General features: G+C 51.4%; 2 protein-coding genes across 2 annotated transcripts; both read left to right on the top strand.

Moving 5' to 3' along the window:
- Positions 1-329: 329 nt before the first annotated feature.
- LOC122095976 (tubulin alpha-3 chain-like) lies at positions 330-5,325 on the top strand. Its single transcript, XM_042666330.1, has 4 exons — positions 330-547; positions 1,522-1,670; positions 1,930-2,610; positions 4,952-5,325. Exons 1-4 carry the CDS (start codon positions 427-429, stop codon positions 5,246-5,248), a joined length of 1,248 nt encoding a protein of 415 aa, XP_042522264.1. The 5' UTR covers positions 330-426; the 3' UTR covers positions 5,249-5,325.
- A 768-nt stretch (positions 5,326-6,093) lies between these two features.
- Thap7 (THAP domain containing 7) lies at positions 6,094-8,389 on the top strand. Its single transcript, XM_042666205.1, has 5 exons — positions 6,094-6,130; positions 6,289-6,368; positions 6,787-6,942; positions 7,360-7,500; positions 7,714-8,389. Exons 2-5 carry the CDS (start codon positions 6,289-6,291, stop codon positions 8,264-8,266), a joined length of 930 nt encoding a protein of 309 aa, XP_042522139.1. The 5' UTR covers positions 6,094-6,130; the 3' UTR covers positions 8,267-8,389.
- The last annotated feature ends 1,713 nt before the right edge of the window (positions 8,390-10,102 follow it).

Here is a 10,102-nt window from a genome sequence, read left to right as displayed (position 1 = left end):
CCCGGGTAGGAAAGTATGTGAGACTAATCTCGTACTAAACAACAAAAATCTGGATTCGGAGCTGTGGCTCAGGTGGTCTAGCTCTTGCCTTAAGCTGAAGAGCTGAAGGACAGTGCCCAGGCCCAGAATTCAAGCCCCATGAGCAACCAAAAAATAAATAAAGAGAGAGAAATAAAGGAGTTACTTAATCATCATTAGAAATAAAGTTTTGAGAAAGCCCTAGACATTGAAGCACTGAATAAATACTGTATGTGATGTTTTTTATATCTTATACTGTGGTGCCTTTGGAGGTAAAGGCTTTCATGTATGTGTTCTGGTTTCCAGCGCGAGTGCATCTCTATCCACGTGGGGCAGGCAGGGGTCCAGATTGGCAATGCCTGCTGGGAACTATACTGCCTTGAGCATGGAATTCAACCTGATGGCCAGATGCCAAGTGACAAAACAATTGGTGGCGGGGATGACTCATTCAACACGTTCTTCAGTGAGACCGGGGCTGGCAAGCATGTGCCCAGAGCAGTGTTTGTGGACCTAGAGCCCACTGTGGTCGGTAGGTGCTCTAGCCCTGGAGGGCGGCCTTCCTGGGAGGGCGGGAGCACCTCCATTCAGCCCCATGCAGGCTCCTGGAATCCTTCTGTAGAAAGGAGGGAACAAGTGGCTGTAGGCTCCAAGCACTGTTGGGAGAGAAGCTGAAAAGTTCCTGCCTGTGGGACACAGGCTCCTAACTGAGGAAACCCTGGGCTCTAAGGAAGCTGCTTTGCCAGCAGGAAGATAATGGGCTGAGAGAGTCCTCCTGCTTGCCATCTCTCGCTGTCAGGTGGCTTCTGCAGACCCCAGGTGTAGGTGAACAGGTGTTGGTTCCCTCCCTCATGCGGTAGTGATGCTGCAGGGCTCTTGGCTAGCTCTTAGCTATGAAAAGGCAACAAAGAATATCCATGTGGTTCCTCCAGCTTGGAAGAGATGGCAAGCACCTCCCAGTGTCCCCCAGGAGGTGATAGAATGTCTCCTATTACAACCTGTGAGAGCCAGGCCGCATAGAGTGCTGCCAGTCACACTGACCTGGCATCTGCCCGGTGTTTGAAGGAGTTGTAAGATCTTCCCTTTGAGGTGGTTGCAGGTCAAAAGAAGTGAGTTTCTGTCCAGTGACCCATGCGAGCAAGTGAGAGCTTATTTCCATTTGGCATTTGTACTGAGCTGCCATTACTTTAGTGTGCTGGGTGTGGTGATGCACACCTGTATTTCCAGCACTTGGGGGTCTTGGGTAGGAGGATTATGAGGCCTAATCCTACCTGAGCTCCCTGTGGAATTCCAGCCTACCTGGGCTATGTAGCCAGACCTCATCTCAACCAACCAACCAAATGGAGAAAGAGAAATGAAAATTAAAACAAGAAAATTCTAGGGAGTCACTGTTGACCTAGGAGGAACAGCATGTGCTGTGCTGTGCTGACTTGAGCGATCGCCAGGCAGGTGTCCATGCTGGTGAGCAGAGGGGGCCTGAGTCTCGCACACACTGTCTCTTTGCAGATGAGGTGCGCACGGGCACATACAGGCAACTCTTCCACCCAGAGCAGCTGATCACTGGGAAGGAAGACGCTGCCAATAACTATGCCAGAGGCCATTACACCATTGGCAAGGAGATCGTCGACCTGGTCCTGGACCGGATCCGCAAGCTGGTAAGAACAGCACGCAGAAGACTGCGTGTGGATGTGGTCCTGGTGGAGAGAGTGGGGCCTTGGGTGGTGGATGGGTCCTTATGGCCAGTCTCAGGGTCTGGAATCAGAAGTCCAGCTGAGTCTGCACAGGTCTTGGTGTCCAGTGTGTGGGTCCTCGGTTTGCCATTCCTGATGTCCGGTGCAGAGGGAAGGGGGGAGGGAGCCTGGCTGGTTGTGCAGGTGCTGGCTCCTGTCATGTGTGCTGTGGTTCTCCTCACAGGCGGATCTGTGCACAGGCCTGCAGGGCTTCCTCATCTTCCACAGCTTTGGGGGCGGCACCGGCTCTGGGTTCGCATCTCTGCTCATGGAGCGGCTCTCAGTGGACTATGGCAAGAAGTCCAAGCTGGAGTTTGCCATCTACCCAGCCCCCCAGGTTTCCACAGCTGTGGTGGAGCCCTACAACTCCATCCTGACTACCCACACGACCCTGGAACATTCCGACTGTGCCTTCATGGTGGACAACGAAGCCATCTACGACATTTGTCGGCGCAACCTGGACATTGAGCGTCCCACTTACACCAACCTCAATCGTCTGATTGGGCAGATCGTGTCCTCCATCACAGCCTCCCTGAGGTTTGATGGGGCCCTGAACGTGGACTTGACAGAGTTCCAGACCAACCTGGTGCCGTACCCCCGCATCCACTTCCCCCTGGCCACCTATGCTCCGGTCATCTCTGCCGAGAAGGCCTACCATGAGCAGCTGTCGGTAGCTGAGATCACCAACGCCTGCTTTGAGCCGGCCAATCAGATGGTGAAGTGTGACCCTCGGCATGGCAAGTACATGGCCTGCTGTATGTTGTACCGGGGGGATGTGGTCCCCAAAGACGTCAACGCGGCCATTGCCACCATCAAGACCAAGCGCACCATCCAGTTTGTGGACTGGTGCCCAACTGGATTTAAGGTAGGACTGGGGGATGTGAAGTCCCCATGACTATCAGCAAGCAGCAGACTTTACAAAGATATCTTGACAGTGATTATCTCTAACTCTCTAACTGTACTGATTATCTATACCTATGACAGATACAAAGTTTAACAGTAAAATGTAAAACACTGAGCAGATTTCACCAACCTGGAAATCTTACATGGGACTGACTGCAGCCCTTAAGAATTCTTAAGTAGAAGGTGATACCTTCTACTCTGTGTCTAATTACGAAATGTTTGGACTTGAATAGGGTCTTTCTTTCAGTCAGAGGCATTTGCAAGTCGATATCCAAGGCACACTTACTTGAGGGCACAGGGAAATGCTATGCCTTGTCTGCTTTCCTTTTCTAGATTAGTCTCTATTTCTGTGTGCCTATAGGAAGGATGGTGTACAGGGAAGTATAAGTCATAAGCCTTTCATGTTCAAATAAATGTCTGTAGCAGCTGCGCGCTGGTGGCTCATGCCTGTAACCCTAACTACTCAGGAGGCTGAGATATAAGGATCAGGGTTCAAAGCCAGCCTGGACAGAAAACTCCTTTTAAGATTCTTAGCTCCAATTAACTATTCAAAAACCAAAAGTGGCTCAAGTGGTAGAGTGCTATCCTTGATCCTGAAGAGGCTTAGGCCTAGGCCCTGAGTTCAAGCCTCCATCCAGCCCCAGATGAACCCTGTTACGTTTTCTTTGTTTTAAGTTCATTTTTATTGATCTCAGTATAGTTTATTACACATTCTTTCACAAACGATTTAGTCCTTCCCACATTTAAAAATAAACTTTAAGCTGAGTTTGGATGGGAAGATACTTGTAATCTCAGGTGGCTTTTGGAGGCTGAAGCAGAAGACAGCCAATTTTGAGGCCAGTCTGAGCAACAGTGAGAGTATCTCAGAAACAAATTTTAGTTACAAAAGTATGTGACAAAATATTCAAACTGAAAGGCTGAGCTGGTACCCATGGATCACAGCCTGTGATCCTAGCTACACAGGAGGCTGAGATCTAAGAATCACAGTTCAAAGCCAGCCTGGACAAGAAAGTCTGTGAGATTCTTAATCTCCAATAAACTACTCAGAAAAGGCTGGAAGTGGACTGTAGCTCAAGTGGTAGAGCACTAGCTTTGAGCCAAAGAAGCTCAGGGACAGCACCCAAGCCCTTAGTTTTAGTCCCAGAGCACCAAAAAAAAGGAAAGAAAGTCTCATGGTGTTTCCTCTGGGGATGGCTTCAAATCCTGATCCAAAGATCTCAGCCTCCTGAGTAACTAAGATTACATCATCAGACACCTTTGCTTGGCCTTTTTCATGTTTCAATGTATGGGTGGATCCATAATCAAAGTGTTATCCTATCCTGGACATTCATTTCCAGTTTTGCCATCACACTGACTCAAGTCCACATATGTTTTATCCATGTTGCTTTGTGCTTGTAAGCATTATGCCCACTTTTAGTCCTCAGCTCCACCCAGACCTGAGCTCCTCCCAGCCCTAAAGTTCCCACCATACAGCTGGCCCCCTCCCTCTCTCTGCACAGACCCTCCTGAGCTCCTACCTACTTCACTTCCTGCCCCCAGATCCTGCTGCTACCTAGTGGAGGGTGCCAGTTGCTCCCTCTCTGGGGAGAAATAGGGCTCCTCTAATAAACCTTGTAAAATCTTTCTCCTGTGCCTGCCTGCCTCCATGTAGTCCCCTGTGATGGATCCTTTCAGTATTCTTCTGTGGGTAAATCCTAAAAGAACTTTAGAGTAGCGGGGCCTGTGGCTCACGCCTGTAATCCTAGCTACTCAGGAGGCTGAGATTTGAGGATCACAGTTCAAAGCCAGCCCAGGCAGGAAAGTCCATGAGACTCTTATTTCCAATTAACCACTAGGAAAGCGGAAGTGGTGCTGTGGCCCCAGCTGTAGAGCACTGGCCTTGAGCTGAAGAGCGCAGGGATAGCACCAAGCCCAGAGTTCAAGCCCTATGACCAACTAAAAACAACAAAACAAAAACAAAAAAAACTTTAGAGTTAAAAAATATTAAGCAAGGGCACTGGTGTTTCACACCCATAATCATAGCTGCTCAGAAAGTTGAGAATCTAAGGGTCCCAGTTCTAAGCCAGCCCTGGGAGGAAAGTCCATGAGGATTTTATCTCCAATTATCCACCAAAAACAAAACAAAAACCCAGAAGTGGAACTGTGGCTCAAGTGGTAGAGCTCTAGCCTTGAGAAAAAAAAGCTCAAAGAAAACACCCAGGCCATAAATTCAAATCCTAGGACTCTCCCCACACACACCCAAGACATTAAATGTTATCATTTTTGAAGCCAAAATTAACTTATATGTTCTCCTTTTCGGGCAGGTGGGCATTAACTACCAACCCCCCACTGTGGTCCCTGGGGGAGACCTGGCCAAGGTGCAGAGGGCTGTGTGCATGCTGAGCAACACCACCGCCATTGCCGAGGCCTGGGCCCGCCTGGACCATAAGTTCGACCTCATGTATGCCAAGCGAGCCTTTGTGCACTGGTACGTGGGCGAAGGCATGGAGGAAGGGGAGTTCTCCGAGGCCCGGGAGGACCTGGCAGCGCTGGAGAAGGATTATGAAGAGGTGGGCGTGGATTCTGTGGAAGCAGAGGCTGAAGAAGGGGAAGAATACTGAGGGCCAAGGTGTGGCTGGCCACCAACCTCTTAACTTCCCACTGTAATAGCACAGAATATATTTACTATTAAAATTTCTTTGTTGAGATAGTTGTCCTGTGTGCTCTACTTGCCGGGTTGTAGCTCATTTGTCTTGGGAAAAGTTTTTTTCATAGGGAATTATATCTGTTCAGTTAAAGACTTCTAATCAACTGGATGTAGGAATTTGGAAAACGGCTTTACTTCAAACCTTAAGTCCTTCACCATACTTTGGCGTGCACAAAAGTGGCTCTTTTGTCACAGACTTGGGGTGACAGCCACTCATCTGGGTCTCATTACCGTGGGGGTACAATAGGCTCACCGCTTTCCCTCACAAGCCGGGACGAGGGTTTTGTACTTGCTAGGCAAGCCATGCTTCCAAGCCTTGTTTGCTTCATTTTCCAAATACAGGGGCTCCAGCCTGCCTACGCCGCGATCCTCTCGCCTAACTCCCCCTCTTCCCTCGCTAGGATAAGGGGCGTGCAGCGAGACATCCCCCCAGCCCGGCCCGCCCTCCTCCGGTTGAGTACGCTGTGGCCGGGTTCTTTTAAGATCCTGGGTTTTCTCGACTGACTGTTCCTTCCGGTGGCCTTCCCAAGGCAGGCTTCCGGGTACGGCCGGACCACACAGGACGCTCTATCTGTGCCCGGGTGCTTATGAAACTACCCTCGGGCTAGGAAAAGACCCACGCGAGTGGCAGGACGCACATTTGAGCGAGTTGGTAACGGGCGGGAAGAGAAGGTCACCGCCGCCGCTCAGGCCCCGCCTCCGGGGCGAGCGCCGCCCGCGCCGGAGTCTCTATGGTACCGACTTCCGCCGCGGTCCACACCTCGCGAGACTTCGGCGGCGCAGCAATGGCGAGACCGTGAGTGCCGCTGACGGGAGTGAAGAGGACGGGTTGGGACAGGGTTGGGACGAGATCGGGTCGCCGGTGACCCGACGGGCCTAGACCCTTTGCAACAGAGTGGCGGCGGGGGGCGCGAAACCACTCCGCCAGCGACCTAGCTCCCACCCCTTCCCCAGATGCCGCGTCACTGCTCCGCCGCCGGCTGCTGCACACGGGATACGCGGGAGACGCGCAACCGCGGCATCTCCTTCCACAGGTCAGCGTGCGTGCGTGCTGGTGCGTGAGGGCGAACGTGCGCATGCGCCAGTGGAGTCCGCCGCTTTCGGTTGTGACTGCGCATGTGCCCGGCGCCTTGCTCAAGCCCAAGGCGGCTTGAATTTGTCAGTGGGAGGGTGAAAGGGGCGGTCCGGGTACGATGGAATCCGGCCTGAAAAAAAAGCTGGGACGTGTAAGACTTAGACTTACTGATCTCTGACTCTTTCATGTTAGATGACGCTGAGCCAAGCAAGCTGCTTTCCTTCTCGAGACCTCAGTTGCGTGTCTGTGCCCGGGTGGGGGTTGCTTACCCGGCAGGGTCGCGGGAGTCTCCTGGCAACATGCCTTGGGAGATCGTGGACATCATCATGAGCCCAGGGCTGCCAGCAGCCTGGTGCTCAGGGTTTGTGGCTCTGCAGACTTCCCAAGAAGGACAACCCGAGACGCGGTTTGTGGCTGGCCAACTGTCAGCGACTGGACCCCAGCGGCCAAGGCTTGTGGGACCCCTCCTCTGAGTACATCTACTTCTGCTCCAAACACTTCGAGGAGACCTGCTTTGAGCTGGTGGGAATCAGGTGGGCCTTCTCGCCAGCCAACATTGGGGCAGAGTGTGAGGCAGAAACATATTGATGGGGGCATTTGAGGACGGGGTGGGAGGGAGCAAGGCAAACCTGGTCCCCCTCCCCCCCCCCCCACACTTTGCCAGTGACACTAGAGAAAAACAGCTTTTCTAGGGGTGTTTGATGCCCAGTCCTCCTAGGAAGCCCAAGAACTCTCTTTGGATGATCAAACTCAGTGAGTGGTTTCCAAGCACCTCAACTAGTCCTATCTTGTTATAAGATTGGTAGAACTCTCAATAATTTGGCATTTTCCTAAACTTACTGTTTGTACCTTCCAGCCTCTCATAGCCCTAATACTAAAAAAAACCCACGCTGGGGTGTTAGTAGTACTTGGTCTCTTCTCCAACTCATCTAGGCTATTGTTCCCCACAGTGGTTATCACAGGCTGAAAGAGGGAGCAGTCCCTACCATATTTGAGTCTTTCACCAAGTTGCGCAGGACAAACAAAGTCAAAGGGCACTGTTACCCACCTGGTCCACCCGATGTCAGCCGTCTCCAGCGTTGCAGGAAGCGGTATGTGTTATATATGGGGGCTCAAGGTGGGGGGAGGGGGGATGCAGCACTCCCACCCCAAAACTAAAGGACTGGGCTTAGGGTATCTTGCTTGGCAGTCTTGCTGCACAGGGTTCTTACTCCCCCTGTGGAGGGGACTCCAGAGATCAGTGGGATCATGAAACAGGATCTGGCAGTTCCTTAGTCTAGCCTGTCAGTTTCTTTCTCTTCCAGCTGTTCTGAAGGCAGAGGGCCCACAACTCCCTTTTCTCCGCCTCCTCCTGCGGATGTCACCTGCTTTCCTGTGGAAGAGGCCTCAGCACCTGCCACTTTGCCTGCCTCTCCAGCTGGGAGATTGGAGCCTGGCCTTAGCAGCCCCTTTTCAGACCTTCTGGGTCCCTTAGGTGCCCAGGCAGATGAAGCAGGATGTAGTGCCCAGCCCTCACCAGAGCGGCAGCCCTCTCCTCTGGAGCCACGACCAGTCTCCCCTTCAGCCTACATGTTGCGCTTACCACCACCTGCCGGAGCGTACATCCAGAATGAGCACAGCTACCAGGTGGGCAGTGCCCTGCTCTGGAAGAGGAGGGCTGAAGCAGCCCTCGATGCCCTGGATAAGGCTCAACGCCAGCTACAGGCCTGCAAGCGGCGAGAGCAACGGCTACGTTTACGTCTAACTAAGCTGCAGCAAGAGCGGGCACGGGAGAAACGGGCACAAGCAGATGCCCGCCAGACTCTGAAGGAGCATGTGCATGACTTTGCTATGCAGCTAAGTAGCAGCATGGCCTAACAGAGGTGCCATCCACCGAGGCTCTAACCCTGCCTCACAATTGCATAGAAAGGGACTTGATCTAAACTTACTCAGCAGACCAGCCAGCCAGATGCTATTAATAAAGTGGATTCTAGAAAGAAGCCCTATTGTCTGGCTTAGCTGAGAATACCAAACTTGTTCCCACATACACAGTAGACACAGCCCTAGGAGAGCTCAGACCTATAATCCAAGCTTTTATATGTGGGTTTCTGAGAGCTTTGTTCTTAAGAGCGCACCTCTCAGTGCCACACAAATAGACAGGTGACAGCCAGTCTTGTCCATGCAGTTCTATGACCCACAGCATTCTCTGAAAGCACAGGATGGTATGAGACCAGTCACAGAACAGTCCAGCTGGGTACCAGTAACTCAGGCCTGTAACTCTAGTTACTCAGAAGGCCGAGATCTGAGGATCACAATTTGAAGCCAGCCAGGACAGGAAAGTAAGTCTTCTCAGACTTTTATCTCCAATTAACCACCAAAAACCACAACTGGAGCTGTGGCTCAAGTGGTAGAACACCAGTTGAGCAGAAAAAGGCAGCTAAGGGACAGTGGTTAAACACAAAAGTCTAGATGATATTTTTACAGAAGTCTTAACCATCTTTTTCTTTTTCTGGCAGTACTGGGATTGAACTCAGGGCCTTTCTCATGCTGGGAAAGCACTATTACTTGAACTACACCTTCAGCCCCTTCATTTGAGACAGGAGTTTTACTACCTTTGCTCAGGCTAGCCTTAAACTCAAGTTCCTCCTGCCCCCCTGCCTTTTGAGTAGTTGGGATTTTGTCTATACCACCATGCCTAGCCATGACAGACTATCCACAGGCTCCATTTTCCTGGCAAGTCAGGCTAGCCCTGCATTGCTCACCACAGGGCCTGTCCCCATCAGCAAAAGGGTTGTGATGACAATCATCTGAGCTGGTGCTGCTATAGTCCGTAGATGGCAAGGCCCTAAGAGAAATTTTATTTCTTGGAAGTGTGGGAAGAGGTGGATAGATCTTGGAGGCAGGCATATAGCTCCTGGCTTCTCATTTTTCTTCAACCCAGGAGAACCTAGAAGGGCTTGTGGTAGCTTTGACTATCCATAGGCATATAACTATGGATCCAGTCGAGCGTATGTACCCACAGCTATTTCCTACTGTTACATTTGCTTTTAAGGGCCTTAGTTATATAAAATAATTTATGTCTAGGAGACAGAATCAAAGGACCAATTACAGGGTTGGCAAGAAGCAGGGTTTACAGGTTTGGGCTGGCCTTTCTTTGAGGGGTTTTGATGAGGCTGTCCCAATAGATATGGCAAGAGCCATATCTGGTGAAGATGTGACATACTGGTCTGCCTGGCTGTGCATTGACAGCCCCTCATCCTCCTAGGAACTGCCCCTTAACCACCTGCCTCAGCTCCTGCTCTACACTTCCTTCACCCTTACCAGGTCACTTCTACATAGTCTGGCGGGCTTTATGGATCTGCCACCTTGGCTAAGGGCATAGACACACTTGGGGCCCCACAGCAAGGGCTGCAGCTGTGGCACATTTGTATGGAGCATGGGCCAGAAAGGAAACAGGTTCTGAAGCCAGGAGAAGAGCTGAGAGGTTTCTTTCAAGGTGAGCTCCAGCTTCCTTGCAGACAGGACAAAGGCATTTCTGCATTCTTTTCCCAGAAAGGCTAAACTTTTCTGCATGAGGACATATTCACATAGGACCTGCTCTAGGGCAATGGGAGGTTGCGATGGCCTATCCTCAGCAACCAGCCCAGGCAACAGGAGATAATCTTCCTTAGGACCCAACAGATGCAAGAGTGAGAAAGTGTAGTTCCCACTCTG

This window comes from Dipodomys spectabilis, unplaced genomic scaffold (assembly GCF_019054845.1).
Source record: "Dipodomys spectabilis isolate Male_0828 unplaced genomic scaffold, ASM1905484v1 ptg000363l, whole genome shotgun sequence".
Classification (NCBI taxonomy): Eukaryota; Metazoa; Chordata; class Mammalia; order Rodentia; family Heteromyidae; genus Dipodomys; species Dipodomys spectabilis.
Note: the sequence above shows the minus strand (reverse complement) of the source record. Positions and strands in the feature narration are given on the sequence as shown.

Excerpts from the sequence above, each read along its gene's own strand:
- Thap7 (XM_042666205.1), top strand. The coding sequence starts at position 6,289 with ATGCCGCGTCACTGCTCCGCCGCCGGCTGCTGCACACGGGATACGCGG. Across the intron at positions 6,369-6,786 it reads CGCGGCATCTCCTTCCACAG|ACTTCCCAAGAAGGACAACC; the intron begins GTCAGCGTGCGT and ends GTGGCTCTGCAG. Across the intron at positions 6,943-7,359 it reads TTTGAGCTGGTGGGAATCAG|TGGTTATCACAGGCTGAAAG; the intron begins GTGGGCCTTCTC and ends TGTTCCCCACAG.
- LOC122095976 (XM_042666330.1), top strand. The coding sequence starts at position 427 with ATGCCAAGTGACAAAACAATTGGTGGCGGGGATGACTCATTCAACACG. Across the intron at positions 548-1,521 it reads CCTAGAGCCCACTGTGGTCG|ATGAGGTGCGCACGGGCACA; the intron begins GTAGGTGCTCTA and ends GTCTCTTTGCAG. Across the intron at positions 1,671-1,929 it reads TGGACCGGATCCGCAAGCTG|GCGGATCTGTGCACAGGCCT; the intron begins GTAAGAACAGCA and ends TTCTCCTCACAG.